The 24,236-nt window shown below is 38.2% G+C and overlaps 1 protein-coding gene across 1 annotated transcript in view; it reads right to left on the bottom strand.

Annotated features, from left to right (window-relative positions):
* Positions 1 to 24,236, bottom strand: part of ZC3H12B (zinc finger CCCH-type containing 12B) — a 184,629-nt gene that overhangs the window by 32,449 nt on the left and 127,944 nt on the right. Inside the window, exon 2 of the mRNA XM_015104870.4 lies at positions 20,430 to 21,191. Coding sequence (XP_014960356.2) covers positions 20,430 to 21,037 — 608 coding nt within the window. The 5' untranslated portion in view covers positions 21,038 to 21,191. The remainder of the gene's footprint in view (positions 1 to 20,429; positions 21,192 to 24,236) is intronic.

The raw sequence follows: 24,236 nt of genomic DNA, 5'->3' as shown, positions 1-24,236 counted from the left end.
GATTCTGTAGAAATAAATTTAAACAAAATTAAAAGATAAAGGAATATGTTTTAAATGAAAGACAAGAACACTGCCCTCCCCCCAAACCCTAAGAAAACAAACATAAATAATTTACCAGATAAAAAGTACAAAGCCCTAGTAATAAGAATGCTAAATGAACTTGGAAAAAGAATAGATAAGCTCAGTGAAAATTTTAACAAACAATTAGAAAATATAAAAAAGAACTTGTCAGGGCTGAAGAATACAATAACTGAAATTAAAAAAAAAAAACACTAGAAGGAATTATCAGCAGAATAAGTGATACAAACAAATGCATAAGTGAACTAGAAGATAGAATAATAGAAACCACCCAATCAGAACAGTAAAAAGAAGAATTTTAAAAAATGAGAATAGCTAAAGGGGTCTATGAGACAACATCAACCATAGTAATATTCACATAAGTGTCCCAGAAGGAGAAGAGAGAAAGAAGTAGAGAATGTAGTTGATTAAATTATGGTTGAAAAATTCCAGAAGAAATTTCCTGGTACAAGAAGAATAGTAATCGCAAACATAAACTCAAAGAGACACATTATGATTAAAATGGCAAAAGTTAAAAACAAAGAAAAAAATTTAAAGGCAGCAAGAGAAAAACAAGAATCACATGTAAGAGAACTCTTGCAAAATTATCAATTGATGTTTCTACAGAAACTTTGCTGGTCATAAGGGACCGGCATGATATATTTAATGTACTGAAAGGAGAAAACCTACAACTTATGATACTATATCCAGAAAATTTATTCAGAATTGAAGCAGAGGAAAAGCACTTCTCAGACAAAAGCTGAAAAAGTTTATCAATACTCAACTGACCCTACAGGAAGTATTAGAAGGTATCCTCTAAGTAGAAAAGAAAATGTTACAAGAAGTAATTTAAAGGAAAGAAAAAATCCCACTAGCAAAAGCTAATATATAATAGACGTGATGGATCAACCACTTACACGAGCAAATATGAGATTAAAAGACAACAATTGTAAAATCACTAAAATAAACAGTTAAGGGGTGGACATGAAAGTAAGACATAAAAACACAAAATGTGGGGGAAGAGAGTATAAAATGTAGTTTCTTAAGCATGTGTTTGAGCTTTAGTGACTGTCAGTTTAGAATAATTACAGGAAGAAGAGGGTGGGATGAAATGAGAGAGTAGCATTGACATATCCAGTGGATCAGAGAGTAAAGAATTTACCTGCAATGCAGGAGACCTAGGTTCGATTCCTGGGTTGGCAAGATCCCCTGGAGAAGGCAATGACAATGCACTCCAGTATTCTTGCCTGGAAAATCCCGTGGACAGAGGAGCCTGGTGGGCTACAGTACATGGGGTTGCAAAGAGTGGGACATGACTGAGCGACTAATACACACACATATACTACCATGCAGTATATATAAAATAGCAGATTGGCAGCAGCTGTATAGCACAGGGAGCTCAGCTGAGTGTTCTGTGATGACCTAGAGGAGTGGGGTGGGGAGAGGCAGGAGGGATGCTCAAGACCCAGGCGATGTATGTATGTATAGAGTTGTTTCACATTGTTGTACATCAGAAACTAACACAACATTGTAAAGCAATTATACTCCAATTAAAAAATGATAATGCGGATGAGGGGAGGGTGGTCCTAAGATGGTGGAGGAATAGGATGGGGAGATCACCTTCTCCCCCACAAATTCATCAAAAGATCATTTGAATGCTGAGCAACTTCCATAAAACAGCTTCTGAACACTGGTGGAGGACACCAGGGACCCAAAAAGGCAGCCCATTCTGTTTGAAAAGAGGTAAGACAAAATAACGCAGAAGGCAGTGGTAATGCACTCCAGTACTCTTGCCTGGCAAATCCAATGGACAGAGGAGCCTGATAGGCTGCAGTCCATGGGGTCGCTAGGAGTTGGACACGACTGAACAACTTCACTTTCACTTTTCACTTTCATGCATTGGAGTAGGAAATGGCAATCCACTCCAGTGTTCTTGCCTGGAGAATCCCAGGGATGGGGGAGCCTGGTGGGCTGCCATCTATTGGATTGCATACAGTTGGACATGACTGAAGTGACTTAGGAGTAGCAGCAGAAGCAGAACAAAATATAAAAGATTAAAAGAGATGCAAGAGTTAGGGATGGAGATCCATCCCTGGGAGGGAGTTGTGAAGGAGAAGAAATTTCCAAACACCAGGAAACCCTCTCACTGGCAGATCTGTGGGGAGTTTTGGAATCTCAGGGGGCAACATAACCAGGAGGGAAAACACACACACACACACACACACACACACACACACAAATTACAATGTACCTAACCGCAACTCCCAGTGGATAAGTAGCCCAGACACTCATGTTCCTCAACAGTGAGTGGGGGCTGAACAGGGAGGCGCCAGCTGCATGCTTAGGGTAAGGACCAGGCCTTAATGTCCTGAGGACAGTCTGAGGGAGCTAACATGAGATAGGAACACAAACTGTGGGATAGCCAAAGAGAGAGAGAGAGAAACAAAAAAAAAAAAAAAAAAGAGAGAGAGAGAGAGAACTTTCCCATGAAAAGCTCTAACCTAAGGCACTGCCAGGCCTGCTCACAGAACAAAGGATTGAGAGAATACCAGAGGAGTGCTAGCCATCTGCAGATTGGCCCATCCCTCCACCAGAGGCAGGGAGGCAGGTGGGCGGCAGCCAGAACTGGAAGGCGAAGAGCAATCTCATTCCCAGAGATGGCATCCTCCACCAAACCAAGGGCAGGCTCCCAGTTGCTAACCAAGTCTTCCTGGGATCCTGGGTGGTTGACATCCACCAGGACAGTTGCAGTCAGAGATCAGCTCCTAAGAGGAGACATACGGCACTCCTGAGGCGGCACTCCTGCTGCACACCCAGGAAACCTAAGGGCTGGGACCAGGGAGGTGATAAGATGCACTGCCTTCCTGGGAGAGTGTGCTCACCAATAACCTGGTTGCCTGAGCTGCTTGGACCTGGGAAGGGTGAAAAACGCAGACCCAACTGAGTCTGTGCCTTTGTGGAGTACATGAGAACCTGAAACTGAGCAGCTTAGACCTGGGAAGTGCATGCAACCCAGGGCCTGCTTTAGACAGTTCCGCTGCAAAGCAACCTGAGCAGTGTAGATGAGGAAAGCACACATGCAATGAGCAGAGGCAAACCCAGTGTGGTGCAGACACTGTGAGCACTCCCCACATGTGCCAGGGTTATTTGTTTGCATTGTTCCTCCCTCACCACAGCACAACTGAACAACTGAGCCTAAATAAGTGACCACATTTGCCCCTTGTGTAAGAGCAGAAATTAGATACTGAAGAGACTTGCAAGCAGAGGAAGCCAAAATAAAAAAAAAGAAGAGGGAACAACTTTGGAAGTGACAAGTGCAACAGATTAAAACCTATATTGGAAAGGGCCTATAGGCCCTTGAAAAGAAGCATGAGCTGGAACAAGGAGCTATCTGAAACTGAACATACACAACATTAACCTCAACAGCTCCAGATAAATTCCAAAATATATTTTATTATTATCATTTTTAATTTTTTAAAATTTTAAGTTATTTATTATTCCTTAATTTTCATTTTTATAACCTACTACTAACTTGCAAAAAAGACTCTATTTTTAAAGCAAATTTCATATGTATATGCTTTACAACTTTTGTGATTTTTTAAAAAAAATATTGTATTTTTGAGAGTCTAACCTCTACTCCAGATTTTTAATCTTTGCTTTTTGGTATTTGTGATCAGTTTTGTACCTGTAAGAATCCAATCTTCAGTACCCATTTCATTACCTCTCTGAGTGTTCCAGATGGTGGAGAGTACATAGGGAATTGATTACTGGCTAGATTGCTCTCTCACTTTTTGATACCCCTGTTTCTCCTCCTGGTTGTCTCTATCTCCCTCCTCCCTCTTCTCTTCTCCATGTAACTCTGTGAACCTCTCTGGGTGTCCCTCATTGTGGATAATCTTTTTACCATTATCCTAGATGTTTTATCATTGGTGCTGTATGAATGGGGACGTATTGAGGCTACTGTAAGAAAAATACTGCCAGAGGCAGGAGGTTTAAATCCAAAAACGTGAGAACACCAGAAAACTCCTGACTCCAGGGAATATTAATTGAAAAGAGCTCATCCAAAAGCCTCCATACCTACACTGAAACTAAGCTCCACCCAAGAGCCAACAAATTTCAGAGAAAGATATACCATGCTAATTCTCAAACAATTCAGGAACATAACCCTGGTGGCCAAAAGTCACGCCAAACTCATAGACACTTCAAAACTTACTACTGGGCACTTCATTGCATTCCAGAGAGAAGATATGCAGCTCCAGAACACCAACGTAAGCTTCCCTACCCAGGAAACCTAGACAAGTCACTCATCCAACCCCACCTACAGGGAGGAAACTCCACAATAAAGAGGAACCACAAACTTCCAGCATACAGAAAGGCCACCCCAAAACCAGCTATCTAAACAAGATGAAAAGGCAGATAAATATTCAGCAGGTAAAGGAACAAGATAAATGCCCTCCAAACCAAACAAAAGAGGAGGAGATAGGGAGATTACCTGAAAAATAATTCAGAATAATAATAATAAAAATAATCCAAAATATTTAATACAAAATGTAGTTATAGATAAATAGTTTGGAGACAAGGATTGAGACGATGCAAGAAATGTTTAACCAGGATCTAAAAGAAACAAAAAAGAGTCAATCAATAATGAATAATGCAATAACTGAGATCAAAGCACTCTGGAGGGAACCAAGAGTAGAATAATTGAGGCAGAAGATAGGATAAATGAGGTTAAAGATAGAATGCTGGAAATAAATGAAGCAGAGAGGAAAAAAGAATTAAAAGAAATGAGGACAACCTCAGAGACATCTGGGAAAATGTTAAATGCTGCAACATTCGAATCATAGGAGTCCCAGAAGAAGAAGGCAAAATTTAAGACCATGAGAAAATACTTGATGAGATAGTAGTGGAAAACTTCCCTAAAGTGGGGAAGGAAATAGCCACCCAAGTCCAAGAAACCCAGAGTCCCAAACAGGATAAACCCAAGGTGAAATACCCCAAGACACATATTAATCAAATTAAAAACAAAGAACAAATATTAAAAGCAGCAAGGAAAAAAGAACAAATAACACATTAGGGGATTCCCACAAGGATAATAGCTGATCTTTCAATAGAAACTCGTCAGGCCAGAAGGGAATGGCAGGACATACTTAAAGTGATGAAAGAGAAAAACCTACAACCCAGATTACTGTACCCAGCAAGGATCTCATTCAAATATGAAGGAGAAATCAAAAGCTTTACAGACAAGCAAAAGCTGAGAGAATTCAGCACTACCTAACCAACTCTTCAGCAAATGCTAAAAGGTCTTCTCTAGACAGGAAACACAGGAAAGGTGTATAAACTCTAACCCCAAACAACAAAGTAAATGGCAATGGGTTCATACTTGTCAATAATTACCTTAAATATAAATAGGTTGATTGCCCCAACCAAAAGACAAAGACTGGCTGAATGGATACAAAAACAAGACACCTATATATGGTGTCTATAAGAGACCCACCTCAAAAGAAGGGACACATACAGACTGAAAGTGATGGGCTGGAAAAATATATTTCACTCAAATGGAGACCAAAAGAAAGCAGGAGTAGTAACACTCATATCAGATAAAATAGACTTTGAAGTAAAGGACATGAAAACAGACAAAAAAGGACATTACATAACGATCAAAGGATCAATCCAAGAAAAATATATAACAATTATAAATATATATGCTCCCAATATAGGAGCACTGCAATATGTAAATCAAATCTTAACAAATATGAAAAGGGAAATTAATAGTAACACAATAGTAGTGTGACACTTTAATACATCACTCACACCTATGGATAGGGCAAATAAACAGAAAATCAGCAAGGAAACACAACCGTTAAATGATATAATGGACCAGATTGGCCTAATTGATATCTATAGGACATTTCACCCCCAAACAATGAATTTCACCTTTATCTCAAGTGCACAGGAACCTTCTCCAGGATAGATCACATCTTGGGCCATAAATTGAACCTTGGTAATTTCAAAAAAATCGAAATCATTTCAATCCTCTTTTCTGATTATAATGCAGTAAGATTAGATGTCAACTACAGGAAAAAAAACTATTTAAAATACAAAGATATGGAAGCTAAACAACATGCTTTTCAATAACCAACAAATCACAGAAGAAATAAAAAAGATAAAAATATGCATAGAAATGAGTGAAAATGAAAACACAAAAACCCCAAACCTATGGGATTCAGTAAAAGCAGTGCTAAGAAACCTGCCTCTTGAGAAACCGATATGCAGGTCAGGAAGCATCCGATAGAACTGGACATGGAACAACAGACTGGTTCCAAATAGGAAAAGGAGTACCTCAAGGCTATATATTGACACCCTGCTTATTGAACTTATATGCAGAGTACATCCTGAGAAACCCTGGGCTGGAAGAAGCACAAGCTGGAATTAAGATTGCTGGGAGAAAGGTCAATAACCTCAGATATGCAGATGACACCACCCTTATGGCAGAAAGTGAAGAGGAACTAAAGAGCCTCTTGAGGAAAGTGAAAGGGGAGAGTGAAAAAGTTGGCTTAAAGCTTAACATTCAGAAAACTAAGATCATGGCATCTGATCCCATCACTTCATGGGAAATAGATTGGGAAACAGTGGAAACAGTGTCAGACTTTATTCTTTTCTGTTCCAAAATCAGTGCAGATGGTTACTGCAGCCATGAAATTAAAAGATGCCTACTCTTTGAAAGGAAAATTATGACCAACCTAGATAGCATATTCAAAAGTGGAGACATTACTTTGCCGACAAAGGTCTGTCTAGTCAAGGCTATGTTTTTTCCAGTGGTCATGTATGGATGTGAGACTTGGACTGTGAAGAAAGCTGAGCGCTGGAGAATTGATGCTTTTGAACTGTGGTGTTGGAGAAGACTCTTTTTTTTTTTTTTTTTTAAATTTATTTGGAGAAGACTCTTGAGAGTTCCTTGGACTGCTAGGAGATCCAACCAGTCCATTCTAAAGGAGATCAGTCCCGGGTGTTCTTTGGAAAGAATGATGCTAAAGCTGAAAGTCCAGTACTTTGGCCACCTCATGCGAAGAGCTGACTCATTGGCAAAGACTCTGATGCTGGGAGGGATGGGGGGCAGGAGGAGAAGGGGACAACGGGGGATGAGATGGCTGCATGGAATCACTGATTTGATGGACGTGAGTTTGAGTGAACTCCGGGAGTTGTTGATGGACAGGGAGGCCTGGTATGCTGATATTTATGAGGTGGCAAAGATTCGGACACGACTGAGCGAATGAACTGAACTGAACTGAACTGAACTGAAGGGGAAGGTCCATAGCAATACAAGCTTACCTCAAGAAACAGGAGAAAATCATATAAATAACCTAACTCTACACTAAAAACAACTAAAAAAGGAAGAAATTAAGAACTCCAGGGTTAGTAGAAGGAAAGAAATAAAAATTAAGGCAGAAAAAAATGAAAAAGAAGAAACAGCAACCACAGCAAAATTCCACAAACTAAAAGCTGGTTCTTTGAGAAGATAAATAGACAACTCATCAAGAGTTAGCCAGACTCATCAGGAATAAAGGGAGAACAATAAAATCAACAAAATTAGAAATGATAATGGATAAATCACAACAGACAACACAGAAATACAAAGGATCATAAGAGACTACTATCAGCAACTATATGCCAACAAAATGGACAGCTTGGAAGGAATGGACAAATTCGTAGAAAAGTATAACTTTCCGAAACTGAACCAGGAAGAAATAGAAAGTCTTAACAGATCCATCACAAGCATGGAAATCAAAACTGTAGTCAGAAATCTTCCAGCAAACAAAAGCTCAGGACCAGACAGCCTCACAGCTGAATTCTACCAAAAATTTAGAGAAGAGCTAACATCTATCCCACTCAAACTCTTTCAGAAAATTGCAGAGGAAGGTAAACTTCCAAACTCATTCTATGAGGCCACCATCACCCTAATACCAAAACCAAACAAAGATGCCACAGAAAAAGAAAATTAAAGGTCAATATCACTGATGAATATAGATGCAAAAATCCTTAATAAAATTCCAGCAAAGAGAATCCAAGAACATATTAAAAAGATCATGCATCATGACCAAGTGGGCTTTATCCCAGGGATGCAAGGATTCCTCACCATTCGCAAATCAATCAATATGATACACTGCATTAACAAATTGAAAGATAAAACCATATGATTATCTCTATAGGTTAGAGAAAGATTTTGACAAATTTCAAAATCCATTTATGATTAAAAAAAAAAAAAAACCTTCCAGAAAGCAGGTACAGAGGGAACTTACCTCAACATAATAAAAGACATATATGATAAACCCTCAGCAAACACCTCAGTGGTGAAAAATTGAAAGCATTTACCCTAAAGTCAGGAACAAGACAAGGGTGCCCACCACTACTATGCAACATAGTTTTGGAAGTTTTAGCCACAGCAATTAGAGAATAAAAATAAAACAAAGGAATCGAGATTGATAAAGAAGAAGTCAAACTCTCACTGTTTGCAAATGACATGATCCTTTACATGGAAAACCCTAAGACATCACCAGAAAACTACTAGAGCTAATCAATGAATATAGTAACATTGCAGGATATAAAATTAATGCACAGGAACACCTTGCATTCCTATACACTAACAATGAGTAAAAAGAAAGAGAAATTAAGGAAACAATCCAATTCACCATTGCAACGCAAAGAATAAAACACTTAGGATTAAACCTGCCTAAAGAAAAAAGGATCATCACATCTGGTCACCTAACTTCATGGGAAATGGATGGGGAAGCAGTGGAAACAGTGGCAGATTTTATTTTGGGGGGGGGGCTCCAAAATCATTGCAGATGGTGATTGCAGCCAGGAAATTAAAAGACGCTTACTCCTTGGAAGGAAAGTTATGACCAAACTAGATAGCATATTCAAAAGCAGTGATATTACTTTGCCAACAAAGATCTGTCCAGTCAAGGCTATGGTTTTTCCAGTGGTCATTTATGAATGTGAGATTTGGACTGTAAAGAAAGCTGAGTGTCAAAGAATTGATGCTTTTGAACTGTGGTGTTGGAGAAGACTCTTGAGAATCCCTTGGACTGCAAGGAGATCCAACCCATCCATTTTAAAGGAGACCATCCTAGGTGTTCACTGGAAGGACTGATGCTGAAGCTGAAACTCCAATACACTGGCCACCTCATGCGAAAAGTTGACTCATTGGAAAAGACCCTGATGCTGGGAGGGATGGGGGCAAGAGGAGAAAGGGACGATAGAGGATGAGATGGCTGGATGGCATCACCGACTTGATGCACATGAATTTGGATGAATTCCGGGAGTTGGTGATGGACAGGAAGGCCTGGAGTGCTGCGATTTGTGGGGTCACAAAGAGTCGGACATGACTGAGGTACTGAACTGAAAGGAAAAAAAAAGACCTATATATAGAAAACTATAAAACTGTGATGAAAGATATCAAAGATGACACAAATAGATGGAGAAATATACTTTGTTCATGGATCAGAAGGATCAATGTAGTGAAAATGACTATACTACCCAAAGCAATCTATAGATTCAATATTATCCCTATTGAACTACCAATGGTATTTTTCAGAGAACTAGAACAAATAATTTCACAGATTGCATAGAAATACAAAAAAACCTCGAATAATGAAAGCAATCTTGAGAAAGGAGAATGGAACTGGAGGAATCAACCTGTTTGACTTCAGACTACACTACAAAGCTACAATTATCAAGGCAGTATGGTACTGGCACAAAGACAGAAATATAGATCAGTCGAACAAAATAGAAAGTCCAGAGATAAATCCACACACCTATGGACACCTTATCTTTGACAAAGGAGACAAGAATATACAATGGAGAAAAGACATTCTCTTTTAACAAGTCATGCTGAGAAAACTGGCCAATCAATTGTAAAACAGTGAAAATAGAACACTTTCTAACACCATACACAAAAATAAACTCAAAATGGATTATAGATCTAAACATAAAGACCAGAAACTATAAAACTCCTAGAGAAAAACATAGGCAAAACACTGACATAAATCACGGGATCATAAATCTATGATCCACCTCCCAGATTAATGGAAATAAAAGCAAAAATAAACAAATGGGACCTAAACTAAACATAAAAGCTTTTGCACAACAAAGGAAACTATAAGCCAGGTGAAGAGACAGCCTTCAGAATGGGGAGAAAATAATAGCAAACAAAGCATGTGACAAATAATTCATCTCAAAAATATACAAGCAGTACATGCAGCTCAATTCTAGAAAAATGAACGAGCCAATCAAAAAAATGGGCCAAAAAACTAAACAGACATTTCTCCAAAGAAGATACACAGATGGCTAACAAATATGTGAAAAGATGCTCAACATCACTCATTATCAGAGAAATACAAATCAAACCCACAATGAGGTACCATATCATGCTGGTCAGAATGGCTGGAGGGTGCAGAGAAAAAGAAACCCGCTTATACTGTTGGTGGGAATGCAAACTAGTACAGCCACTATGGAGAACAGTGTGGAGATTCCTTAAAAACCTGGAAATAGAACTGCCATATGACCCAGAAATCCCACTGGTGAGCACACACACTGAGGAAACCAGATTAGAAAGAGACACATGTACCCCAATGTTCATCACAGCACTGTTTATAATAGCCAGGACATGGAAGCAACCTAGATGTCCATTGGCAGATGAATGGGAAAGAAAGCTGTGGTACATATGCACAATGGAATATTACTCAGCCATTAAAAATAATGCATTTAAATCAGTTCTAATGAGGTGGATGAAACTGAAGCCTATTATACCGAGTGAAGTAAGTCAGAAGGGAAAACACCAATACAGTATACTAACGCATATATATGGAATTTAGAAAGATGGTAATGAATACTCTATATGCGAGATAGCAAAAGAGATACATATGTAAAAACAGACTTTTGGACTCTGTGGGAGAAGGCAAGGGTGGGATGATTTGAGGGAATAACATTGAAACATGTATATTATCACATGGGAAATAGAGTGCCAGTCCAAGTTTGATGCATGAGACAGGGTACTAAGGGCTGGTGCACTAGAATAACCCTGAGGGATGGGATGGGGAGGGAGGTGGGAAAGGGGTTCAGGATGGTGAACAGATGTGCACCCATGGCTGATTCATGTCAATGCATTGCAAAAATCACTGCAATATTGTAAAGTATTGAGCCTCAAATTAAAATAAATAAATTAATTTAAAATTTAAAAAATGATTATAAAAATAAAATTATGTATAAAAGCAGGTACATATAGTTACAGGTCAATATATATGAGCCTCATGGTAACCTCACAGCAAAAATTTACAATAGATACACAAAAATCTAGAAAGGAACACAAGGATACCACTAAAAAGCATCAAATTATGGGAAGACAGAAATAGAGAACTATAGAAATAACCAGAAAACAAGTTACAATATGGCAATAAGTACATACCTACATATAATTATCTTTTTTTAAAAATTTTAATATCTTTAATTCTTACATGCGTTCCCAAACATGAACCCCCTCCCACCTCCCCTCCCCATAACATCTCTCTGGGTCATCCCCATGCACCAGCCCCAAGCATGCTGCATCCTGCGTCAGACATAGACCGGTGATTCAATTCTTATCGCAGCACTGTTTATAATAGCCAGGACATGGAAACAACCTAGATGTCCATCAGCAGATGAATGGATAAGAAAGCTGTGGTACATATACACAATGGAGTATTACTCAGCCGTTAAAAAGAATTCATTTGAATCAGTTCTGATGAGATGGATGAAACTGGAGCCGATTATACAGAGTGAAGTAAGCCAGAAAGAAAAACACCAATACAGTATACTAACACATATATATGGAATTTAGGAAGATGGAAACGACGACCCTGTATGCAAGACAGGGAAAGAGACACAGATGTGTATAACGGACTTTTGGACTCAGAGGGAGAGGGAGAGGGTGGGATGATTTGGTTGTCAATGGATTAATATTCTAAATCAAAAGATACTATATAAACAAAACATTAAATTATCCAGAAAAAAACACTAGAACTAATAAATATATTCAGTAATGTTACAGGATACAAATTTAATATAAAAAATCTGTGGAATTTCTATACACTAACAATGACCTTTCAGAAAGTGAAATTAAGAAAACAATCTCATTCACCATCTAGTAAAAAAGAATAAAATAGTTAGGGATAAAGCTACCTAGATCTACCAAATAAAGCTACCGAGTATGACCTAGATTAAATCCCTTATGAATATGCAGTGGAAGTGAGAAATAGATTTAAGGGGACCAGATCTGATAGACAGAATGCCTGATGAGCTATGGATAGAGGTTCGTGACATTGTATAGGAGACAGAGATCAAGACCATCCCCAAGAAAAACAAATACAAAAAAGCAAAAGGGCTGCCTGAGGAGCCGTAACAAATAGCTGTGAAAAGAGAAGCAAAAAGCAAAGGAGAAAAGGAAAGATATACTCATTTCAATGCAGAGTTCCAAAGAATAGCAAGGAGAGATAAGAAAGACTTTCTCAGTGATCAATGCAAAGAAATAGAGGAAAACAATAGAATGGGAAAAACAAGAGATCTCTTCAAGACAACTATAGATACCAAAGAAACATTTTATGCAAAGATGGGTTCAAAAAAGGACAGAAATGATAGGGACCTAACAGAAGTAGAAGATATTAAGAAGAGGTGGCAAGAATACAAAGAAGAACTGTACAAGAAAGATCTTCATGACCCAGATAATCATGATGATGTGATCACTCACACTCACCTAGAGCCAATGTGAAGTCAAGTGGGCCTTAGGAAGCATCACTACGAACAAAGCTAATGGAGGTGATGGAATTCCAGTTGAGCTATTTCAAATCTAAAAGATCATGCTGTGAAAGTGCTACACTTAATATGTCAGCAAATTTTGAAAACTCAGCAGTGGCCACAGGACTGGAAAAGGTCAGTTTTCATTCCAATTCCAAAGAAAGGCAATGTCAAAGAATGCTCAAACTACCGCACAATTGCACTCATCTCACACGCTAGTAAAGTAATGCTCAAAATTCTCCAAGCCAGGCTTCAGCAATACATGAACTGTGAACTTCCAGATGTTCAAGTTTGTTTTAGAAAAGGCAGAGGAACCAGAGATCAAATTGCCAACATCTTCTGGATCATCAAAAAGCAAAGAGAGTTCCAGAAAAACATCTATTTCTGCTTTATTGACTATGCCAAAGCCTTTGACTGTATGGATCACAAAAAACTGTGGAAAAATCTGAAAGAGATGGGAATACCAGACCACCTGACCTCCCTCTTGAGAAACTTATATGTAGGTCAGGAAGCAACAGTTAGAAGTGGACATGGAACAACAGACTGGTTCCAAATAGGAAAAGGAGTACGTCAAGGCTGTATATTGTCACCTTGCTTATTTAACTTATATGCAGAGTACATCATGAGAAACGCTGGGCTGGAGGAAGCACAAGCTGGAACCAAGATTGCCGGGAGAAATATCAATAACCTCAGATATGCAGATGACACCACCCTTATGGCAGAAAGTGAAGAACTAAAGAGCCTCTTGATGAAAGTGAAAGAGGAGAGTGAACAATTTGGCTTAAAGCTCAATATTCAGAAAACTAAGATCATGGCATCTGATCCCATCACTTCATGGGAAATAGATGGGAAAACAGTGGAAACAGTGTCAGATTTTATTTTTTGGGGCTCCAAAATCACTGCAGATGGTGATTGCAGCCATGAAATTAGAAGACACTTACCCCTTGGAAGGAAAATTATGACCAACCTAGACAACATAGTAAAAAGCAGAGACAATACTTTGTCAACAAAGGACTGTCTAGTCAAGGTTATGGTTTTTCCAATGGTCATGTATGGATATGAGTGTTGGATTATGAAGAAAACCGAGCGCTGAAGAATTAATGCTTTTGAATTGTGGAGTTGGAGAAGACTCTTGAGAGTCCCTTGGACTGCGAAGAGATCCAACCAGTCCATTCTAAAGGAGATCAGTCCTGGGCGTTCATTGGAAGGATTGATGTTGAAGTTGAAACTCCAATACTTTGGCCACCTGATGTGAAGAGTTTACTCATTTGAAAAGACCCTGATGCTGGGAAAGATTGAGGGCAGGAGGAGAAGGGGACGACAGTGTATGAGATGGCTGGATAGCATCACTGACTCAATGCACATGGGTTTGGGTGGACTCTAGTAGTTGGTGATGGACAGGGAGGCCTGGTGTGCTGCGGTTCATGGAGTCACAAAGAGTTGGACATGACTGAACGACTGAACTGAAAGCTACCTAAGAAGGTAAATGCCATGTGCTCAGAAAACTATAAGATGATGAAAGAAGTTGAGGAAAACACAAATAGATTGAAAGATACACCCTGTTTTTGAATTCAGTTCAGTTCAGTTCAGATTAGTCACTCAGTCCTGTCTGTCTCTTCTCAACCCCAAGGGCTGCAGCACACCAGGCCTCCCTGTCCATCACCAACTTCCAGAGTTTACTCAAACTCAAGTCCATTGAGTCAGTGATGCCATCCAACTTCTGTCATCCCCTTCTCCTCCTGCCCTCAATCTTTCCTAGAATCAGGGTCTTTTCCAATGAGTCAGCTCTTTGCATCAGGTCGCCAAAGTATTCAAGCTTCAGCTTCAACATCAGTCTTTCCAAGTAACACCCAAGACTGATCTCCTTTAGGATGTATTGGTTGTATCTCCTTGCAGTCCAAGGGACTCTCAGGCGCATTCTCCAACACAACACTTCAAAAGCATCAATTCTTCAGCACTTAGCTTTCTTCATAGTCCAATTCTCAAATCCATACATTACCGTTGGAAAAACCATTGTCTTGACTAGACGGACTTTTGTTGGCAAAGCATTGCATCTGCTTTTTACTATGTTGCCTAGGTTGGTCATAACTTTCCTTCCAAGGAGTAAGCGTCTTTTAATTTCATGGCTGCAATCACCATCTGTGGTGATTTTGGAGCCCAGAAAAATAAAGTCAGCCACTGTGTCTACTGTTTCACCATCTATTTCCCATGAAGTGATGGGACCGGATACCAAATCTTAGTTTTCTGAATGTTGAGCTTTAAGCAAACTTTTTCACTCTCCTCTTTCACTTTCATCAAGAGGCTCTAGTTCTTCTTCACTTTCTGCCATAAGGGTGGTGTCATCTGCATATCTGAGGTTATTGATATTTCTCCCAGCAATCGTGATTCCAGCTTGTGCTTCCTCCAGCCCAGCGTTTCTCATGATGTACTCTGCATATAAGTTAAATAAGCAGGGTGACAACATACAGCCTTGACGTACTCCTTTTCCTATTTGGAACCAGTCTGTTGTTCCATGTCCACTTCTAACTGTTGCTTCCTGACCTACATATAAGTTTCTCAAGAGGGAGGTCAGGTGGTCTGGTATTCCCATCTCTTTCAGATTTTTCCACAGTTTCTTGTGATCCTTACAGTCAAAGGCTTTGGCATAGTCAATAAAGCAGAAATAGATGCTTTTCTGGAACTCTCTTGCTTTTTTGATGATCCAGAAGATGTTGGCAATTTGATCTCTGGTTCCTCTGCCTTTTCTAAAACCAGCTTGAACATCTGGAAGTTCACAGTTCATATATTGCTGAAGCCTGGCTTGAGGAATTTTGAGCATTACTTCACTAGCGTGTGAGATGAGTGCAATTGTGCGGTAGTTTGAGCATTCTTTGGCATTGCCTTTCTTTGGGAGTGGAATGAAAACTGACCTTTTCCAGTCCTGTGGCCACTGTTGAGTTTTCAAAATTTGCTGACATATTAAGTGTAGCACTTTCACAGCATGATCTTTTAGATTTGAAATAGCTCAACTGGAATTCCATCACCTCCATTAGCTTTGTTCATAGTGATGCTTCCTAAAGCCCACTTGACTTCACATTCCAGGATGTCTGGCTCTAGGTGAGTGTGAGTGATCACATCATCATGATTATCTGGGTCATGAAGATCTTTCTTGTACAGTTCTTCTTTGTATTCTTGTCACCTCTTCTTAATATCTTCTGCTTCTGTAGGTCCCTATCATTTCTGTCCTTTTTTGAGCCCATCTTTGCATAAAATGTTCCCTTGGTACCTCTAATTTTCTTGAAGAGATTTCTAGTATTTCCCATTCTATTGTTTTCCTCTATTTCTTTGCATTGATCACTGAGGAAGTCTTTCTTATCTCTCCTTGCTATTCTTTGGAACTCTGCATTGAAATGAGTATATCTTTCCTTTTCTCCTTTGCTTTTTGCTTTTGTTTTCACAACTATTTGTTACGGCTCCTCAGGCAGTCCTTTTGCTTTTTTGCATTTGTTTTTCTTGGGGATGGTCTTGCTTCCTGTCTCCTGTGCAATGTCACGAACTTCTGTCCATAGTTCATCAGGCACTCTATCAGATCTAGTCCCTTATATCTATTTCTCACTAAGAATTAATATTATTGAAGTGACTATAGTACCCAATGTAATCTACAGTTTCAATGCAGTTCCTATCAATATACAAAAATAGTTTTTCATAGAAAAAAATAAAACAAATAATTTTAAAATTTTTATGAAAAAAAATACCTCAAATAGCCAAAGAATTTGAGAATGAACAAAGCTGAGTAGTCATGTGCTCTGGCTTTAGAATATGCTACAGAACTACAGTAATCAAAAGAGTATGTTACTGGTTCCAAAACAGACACATAGCTTAATGAAACATAATAAAGACCCCAGAAAAAAATCCCCATACACTTATGGTCAATTAATCTGCAAAAAAGGAGGCAGGAATATGCAATGGAGAAAAGACAGTCTCTTCAATAAGTGTTGCTGGGAAAACTGGACAGCTATATGTAAGAAAATGAAATTAAAGCATTCTCTAACACCATAAACAATCAGAGCATCTTATACTAGCAGGTTTTTCACTTGATTATCCCATTGTCTTTGAGGGCAGGACCTTGTTTTTTATATGTCCCTATTTTTTTCCCAGAGCACATAGCACAGTACTGGATGCTTCCACATCTCTGGGGATGGGGGCAAGTGTTTTGAGCCATACATGGAATATTTAGCAGGAATTGCTTAGCAGACTATCTGAAGGTACATTTTAATATATAGTTCTGTATAATCTTCATAAAAACTGTGTTTTACAGATGAGAAATCTAGAGTTCAGCAAGGTTAAATGACTTGGGAACACTTGTTATAGATAATATGTACAAAGTGAGAACTTACGTTTTCTGACTTCAGATGAATAAAATGAAACTAATATTTATAATTTATTCTGTGCCAAGTACTTTGCATATTCTGATTTAGCCTGCAGATGAGCAGAGATTGAGTTCAGATATTGAATAACTGCCCAAGGCCACACAAGTTATAAATGACAGTTTGTATTAAAATCTTACTCCAGTGCTCCTGCAATATAGTATGTGGCCATTAGTTTTATTAAGAACACTTGATGCAATTTCTAATAGCAGGGAATACATTTACAGAATCCTTTCTTCAAATATTATATTTTTAATTTTTATTAAAGTACAGTTGATTTATAATACTAGAATAGTTTCAGATGTACAACATAGCCATTCAATAGATGGCATCAGTGACTCAATGGACATAAATTTGAGGCAGTTCCAGGAGATAGTGAAGGACAGGGAAGCTTGCTGTGCTGCAGTCCGTGGGGTTGTAGAGTTGGACATGACTTAGTGACTGAACATCAGCAAAGTTGTTTTTTTTTTTTTAATAAAATATTGACTGTATTTTTTTGTGGTGTAAAATATATCCTTGTATGTTATTTATTTTATACATAGTACTAGGTATCTCTCAATATCCTAACCCTATTTGGCCTCTCCTCCATCTTTCTTCCCAGTAGTAATCATTAGTGTGTTCTTTATATACTTGAGTCTGTTTCCATTTTGTTATATTCCATCTTATTTTTTAGATTCCACATATAAGTGATAGCATACAATATTTGTCTTTCTCTGTCTGACTTTTTCACTAATCATAATACACTCTAGATTCACCCATACTGTTGCAAATAGTCAATTTTCATTCTTTTTTATGGCTGAGTAATATTTCATTGCATATATACCACAGGTCCTTTATCCAGTCATCAGCTTAAGGACACTAAGTTTGCTTCCATATTTTGGCTATTGTAAATAATGCTACTGTGAACATTGGGCTGTGTGTGTGTGTATATATATATATATATATTTTTTTTTTCCCCAAATCAGTGTTGTTGTCTTTTTTTTTTTTTTCCCTTCAGATATATACACAGGAGTGGAATAGTTGGATCATATAATAGTTCTATTTTTACTCTCTTGAAAAATATCCTTGCTCTTTTTATAATGGCTATACCACTTTACATTCCCACCAACAGTACAGTAGGGCTCTCTTTTCTCCACATCTTCACCAACACACTTGCTATTTTTTGTGGTCTATTTGACAATAGCCATTCTGACATGTGTGAGGTGATGTCTCACCATAGTTTTGATTTGCATTTCCCTGATTATTAGCAGTGTTGAGCGTCCTTTCATGTGCCTATTGATCATCTGTATGTCTTCTTTGGAAACATATCTATTTAAGTTTTATGCTCATTTTTAAATTGAATTGTTTGGCTTTTTAAAAATATTGAATTGTATGCACTGTTTATGCATTTTGGACATTAATCCTAACAGTCAGATCACTAGCAAATATTTTCTTCTATTCAGTAGGCTTTCTTTTCATTTTTTCAAAGGTTTCCTTTGTTATGCAATAGCTTTTAAGTCTAATTTCATGCCATTTGTTTACTTTTACTTTAATTTTCTTTGCTTTAGAAGACAGGTTTAAAAGCATATTACTATGATTTATGTCAAAAAGTGTTCTGCCTATGTTTTCCTTTAGAAATCTTATGGATTATGGTCTTACATTTAGGTATTTAATTCATTTTTGCTTAATTTTTGTATGTGGTATCAGGGAAGCCATAGCTTCCCGACGAAGAATCCGTCTGCAATGCAGGAGACCCCAGTTTGATTCCTGGGTCAGGAAGATCCCCTGGAGAAGGGATAGCCTACCCGCTTCAGTATTCTTGGACTTCCCTTCTGGTTCAGCTGGTAAAGAATCCGCCTGTAATGTGGGGGACCTGAGTTCAACCCTGAGTTGAAAAGATCCCCTGTAGAAGGGAAAGGCTACCCACACCAGTATTCTGGCCTGGAGAATTTCAAGGACTGTATAGTCCATGGGGTCGCCAAGAGTCGGACACGACTGAATGACTTTCACTCACTGGCTCAGGAGATAAAGAATCTGCCTGCAATGCAAGGGACATAGGAGATGCAGGTTCATTTCCTGGGTCAAGAAGATCCCTGGGTTGAGAATACTCTCCAATATTGAGAACACTTCAGTATTTTTGCCTGAAAAATCAAGATGTTGGCAAGGCTGTGTTATTTCTGCTAGCTGCAGAGAAGAATACTTCCCTTAACTTCTTCAGTTTCTGGAGGCTGCTCACATTCCTTGGCTCACGGTCTCTTTCTTACACCTCTCCAACTTCTTGTTTCTGTCATCAAATCACCTACTATTCATTCTGAGCCTGTTGCCTCCCTCCCTCTTAAAAGGACCCTTGAGGTTACATTGAGTCCACCATAAAATACAGGATAATCTTCCCCATCTCAAGGTCATTAGCTTAATCACATTTTCAAAGTTCCTTTTTATCATGTAAGAAAATATATTCTCAGATTCTAAGGACTAGGATATGGACATCATTAGGGGACTATTATTCAGTCTACCACGTTACTTCAGCTCAGAAACAATCATTGGGATGAGAAAAGTCATAATGGTACTTGTGGTTGTAATACAACTTGAAGGGTATAAAGACAAGGAGGTGATCACTCCTAGACTGAAAAATGACATAAACCCATGTAGTGGGGGTAGGAATCATCACAATTTACATGGAGTTTGTTAAAGAGATTAATATAAATGCAGTATGCATGAGAGATACAATCAAGTAAGAGGAGGGAAAGATCAAATCACAAAGTCAAGCAAAGGGATACAAATTTGAGGTAAGCTTGGAAATTTTGAATTACTAAAAGCTCCCAAGTAAGCCCCCCAAAGACATTATAAAAGCACTATCTTCAGGATGATTTGTTTAGCCAAGTAGAGGTGGGAGAGGGGACCTCAAGAGGAACAAATGCTGGTTGGTTACATCTCCTCTGAAGTATCACTGATGTCTAAGGTGCTTTCAGAACACCAGAAAACAAGATGGCAACAATTTCAAAGGCAATATAAAAGGCCAGTCAGGATCATTTTAGCATCTGTCCATCAAGAGGAGCATAAATCACAGACAACTAAGGGCCTCCCATATTGTAAAGGAAGCCAATTCCTATGAGGTCAAGGCAGTTTTAAAGAAAGAGAAAGAAAATATACCAGTCTTACCTCATTGCCACATTACTTCCATCTATGACAATTGGCCTCAAATTGTCACTGTTGTCTATTTCATCTTCAAGAGACAGCTCAGGGCTTGTGATCTCTCTGGAGCTGGGCCCTCGAGGCCCTAACAGATTCAAGTTGACTTGCCCTTCCAAATCACCTTTGTTCCCAAGTCTGACAAGCTCTGCCAATACATCATTAATAAGCGATTCTGGACCCAGCTTGTTCAGCACTGATTGAATCTGTTCCTCTGCATAACCCAACTTTAAAGCAAAATCCATCTTGGTTTGGTATTCTTTTTCCAAGTCAAGCTTCCCATCATGTAGAATGCTGCTCTGGGAGAAGCTTGGATGATCTAGGCAGGGTGATCTACATAGCTGGCGGTGTGGCTTAGAAAGGATCTCCTTTTTATTCAATTGAACATCTCCCAGTTGGCAGCTATTGTCATTGGTGCTGTTTTTAAGGCTCATTTGTTCAGGATCACTCTCACAGCCCAGCCACTCTTCAGAATCAGGATTGCCTTGCTCCGTATTCTCTTGCTTAGACTGCTGCTTCTCTTCCTTGGAGGCACTCTTTTTCATTTTTGGTGTTTCCACTGCAGCGGTGGCTGTCATTCCGTTCAGTGGTCAGTCTAAGGTCTAATCAGCTTTTTTCTTTTTAGCCTGCTTGGAAGTCATGTACATTGGCATTCCTTTGCATAAAATGTGGTGGCAGTGGTGGCACAAGAGTTTGCCTGCTTGGTTTGTTATGTTTAGATGTTACCAGTTCCTACAAATAAACACACATATCATAATCATGTTTAGTAAACTTATGGAAAATTATTTTAAATATGGTGCTTTCTTCCTAAGAAACTACAGGCTGTCTGATATATTTTTCTGCTTAAAATGATTGGACTCAAAATAATATTAAATGTCTTTTCAGATCACAGCAGTATGAGACTGTAAAATCAACTACAAGAAAAACAACTAAAAGAAAAAAAAAAGCACACACATGGCGTCTAAACAGCATGCTACTAAACAATCAATGGGTCATTGAAGAAATCAAAGATAAAATTAAAAAATATATATATCTTGGGATAAAAATGTTAACACAATGACACAGAAATCTATAGGGCTGCAGGAAAGTAGTTCTAAGAGGGAAGTTTATAGTGATTCAATCCTAACTCAGGAAACAAGAAAAATCTCAAACAAACCAACCTAAGTTAAAGGAACTAAAAAAGAAAAAACCCACAGTTAGTAGAAGGAAATAAATAATAAAGATTACAGCAGAAATAAGTGAAAAAGAGACTAAAGAGCAATAGAAAAGATTAATGAAATTTAAGAACTGGTTCTTTGAAAAGATATACAAAATTGAAAAACTGTTAGCCAGAACTAATCAAACAGAGGGTTTCCCCGGTGGCTCAGATGGTAAAGAATCTGCCTACAATGTGGAAGACCCAGGTTCAATCCCTGGATCAGGAAAGTCCCCTGGAAAAGGGACTTGCTACCCACTCCAGTATCCTCACCTAAAGAATCACATGGACAGAGGAGCCTGGTGGGCTAGAGTACATGGGGTCTAAAAGAGTTGGACACGACTGAGTGAGTAAGAGACACATCAAAAAGAGAGAGGGCCTAGATAAATAAAATCATAAATGAAAAGAAAAATTTACAACTGAGAGCACAGAAATACAAAGAATAACAAGTAAATTACTATAAACAAATATATGCTCCAAAAATGGACAACCTAAAAGAAATGGATAAATTCTTAGAAATATAGTCTCCCAAGACTAATCAGGAAGAAATAGATAAAAATAAAAACAAACCAATTGCCAGGAATGAAATTAAATCTGTAATTTAAAACTTCTCAACAAACAAAAGTCTAACACCGGTATAACTTCACAGATAAATTCTACCAAACACTTTATAAAGAGCTACTGGCTCTCCTCAGGCTATTTCAAAAATTGAAGAGGAGAAAATGCTTTCAATGCTGCTTTCAAGCCAGTATTACCCTGATTTAAAAAATATATAGACAAAGATAATCTAAATAAGAAAATTGCAGGCAAACATCACTGATAAACATAAATGCAAAAACACTCAACAAAGTATTACCAAACTAAATTCAACAGTAAGTTAGAAGATTCACACACCCTGATTCAGTAGTATTTATCAAAGGGATGCAAAGATCTTTCAATATCCGCAAATCATTGTGATTCACCACATTAACAAATTGAATAAAATCATATGGTCACTTCAATTGATGCAGAAAAAGCTTTTGACAAAATTTAGCGTCTGTTTCAGAGAAGGCAATGGCACCGCACTCCAATACTCTTGCCTGGAAAATCCCATGGATGGCAAAGCCTGATAGGCTGCAGTCCATGGGATCGCTAAGATTCAGACACAGGTGAGCAACTTTACTTTCACTTTTCTGTTTCATGCATTGGAGAAGGAAATGGCAACCCACTCCAGTGTTCTTGCCTGGAGAATCCCAGGGACGAATGAGCCTGGTGGGCTGCCGTCTATGGGTTCACACAGAGTCGGACATGACTGAAGCTACTTAGCAGTAGCAGCAGCGTCTGTTTACAATAAAACCTCTCCAGAAAGTGGGAATAGAAGTAATATACCTAAACATAATAAAGGCCTTATATGCCCCTACAACCAACAATATACTCAATTGTGAAATTCAGAAAACACTTCCTCTAAGATCAGGAACAAGATGAATTTGCCCACTCTCACTGTCTTTATTCAACAGAGTACTGAAAGTTCTAATCACAATTATACAAGAAAAAGAAATGAAAGTAATCCAAATTAGAAAGAAGTCAAAGTTCTTGCAGATGACATGATACTATATACAGAAACCCTAAAGACTCCACCAAAAAAACCTTATATCTGATAAATGAATTCACTAAAGTTACAGAATACAAAATTAATACACAGAAATCTGTAGTTCTTCTATACAATAAAAACCATCTATCAGAAAGAAAAAAATTAACAATCCCACTTATAATTGCATCTAACAGAATCAAATGCTTAGGAATAAATTTAACTGGGGTGGTGAAAAGCCTGTACTCTGAACAGGATAAGACATTCACAAAATAAATTGAAGAATACACAAACAAATAGAAGATATACCTTGCTCATGGATTAGAAGAATTAATATTGTTAAGACATCCATATTACACAAAGTGATCTACAGATTCAATGCAATCTCAATCAAAGCATCAATAGCACTTTTCACAGGACTAGAACAAATAATTGTAAAGTTTATATAGAACCATGAAAGGCCCTGGATAGTCAAAGCAATTTTGAGGAAAAAACAAACAAACAAAAAAAGCTGGCGGTATCACACTCCTTTACTTAAAACTTTACTACAAAGCTATAGTAATTAAACCAGCATGTAACTTGGTACAAAAAGACACATAAATCAATGGGAGAGAGCCCCCAAATAAGCCAATGCCTATAGGATCAATTAATTTGTGACAAAGAAGACAAGAATATACAATGGGGAAAAGAGAACTTCTTCAATAAATGGTGTTTGGGAGGACAGAGTGGGATGAATTGAGAAGGCAGAACTGACATATATACAATATAAAGTGCAAAATAGTTAGCAAGTGGGAAGCAGTTGTATAGCACAGGGAACTCAGCTCAGTGCTCTGTGATGACCTAGAGGGCTGGGATTGGGGCGAGGCAGAGCGGGGCTCAAGAGGGAGGAGATATAGATATACTTATAGTTAATTCACATTACTGCGTAGCAGAAACCAACACATCATGGTAAAGCAACTATACTCCAATTAAAAATAAATTAAAAATGGTGTTGGGAAAAATTGAATACCTGTAT

This window comes from Ovis aries, chromosome X (assembly GCF_016772045.2).
Source record: "Ovis aries strain OAR_USU_Benz2616 breed Rambouillet chromosome X, ARS-UI_Ramb_v3.0, whole genome shotgun sequence".
NCBI lineage: Eukaryota > Metazoa > Chordata > Mammalia > Artiodactyla > Bovidae > Ovis > Ovis aries.
Note: the sequence above shows the minus strand (reverse complement) of the source record. Positions and strands in the feature narration are given on the sequence as shown.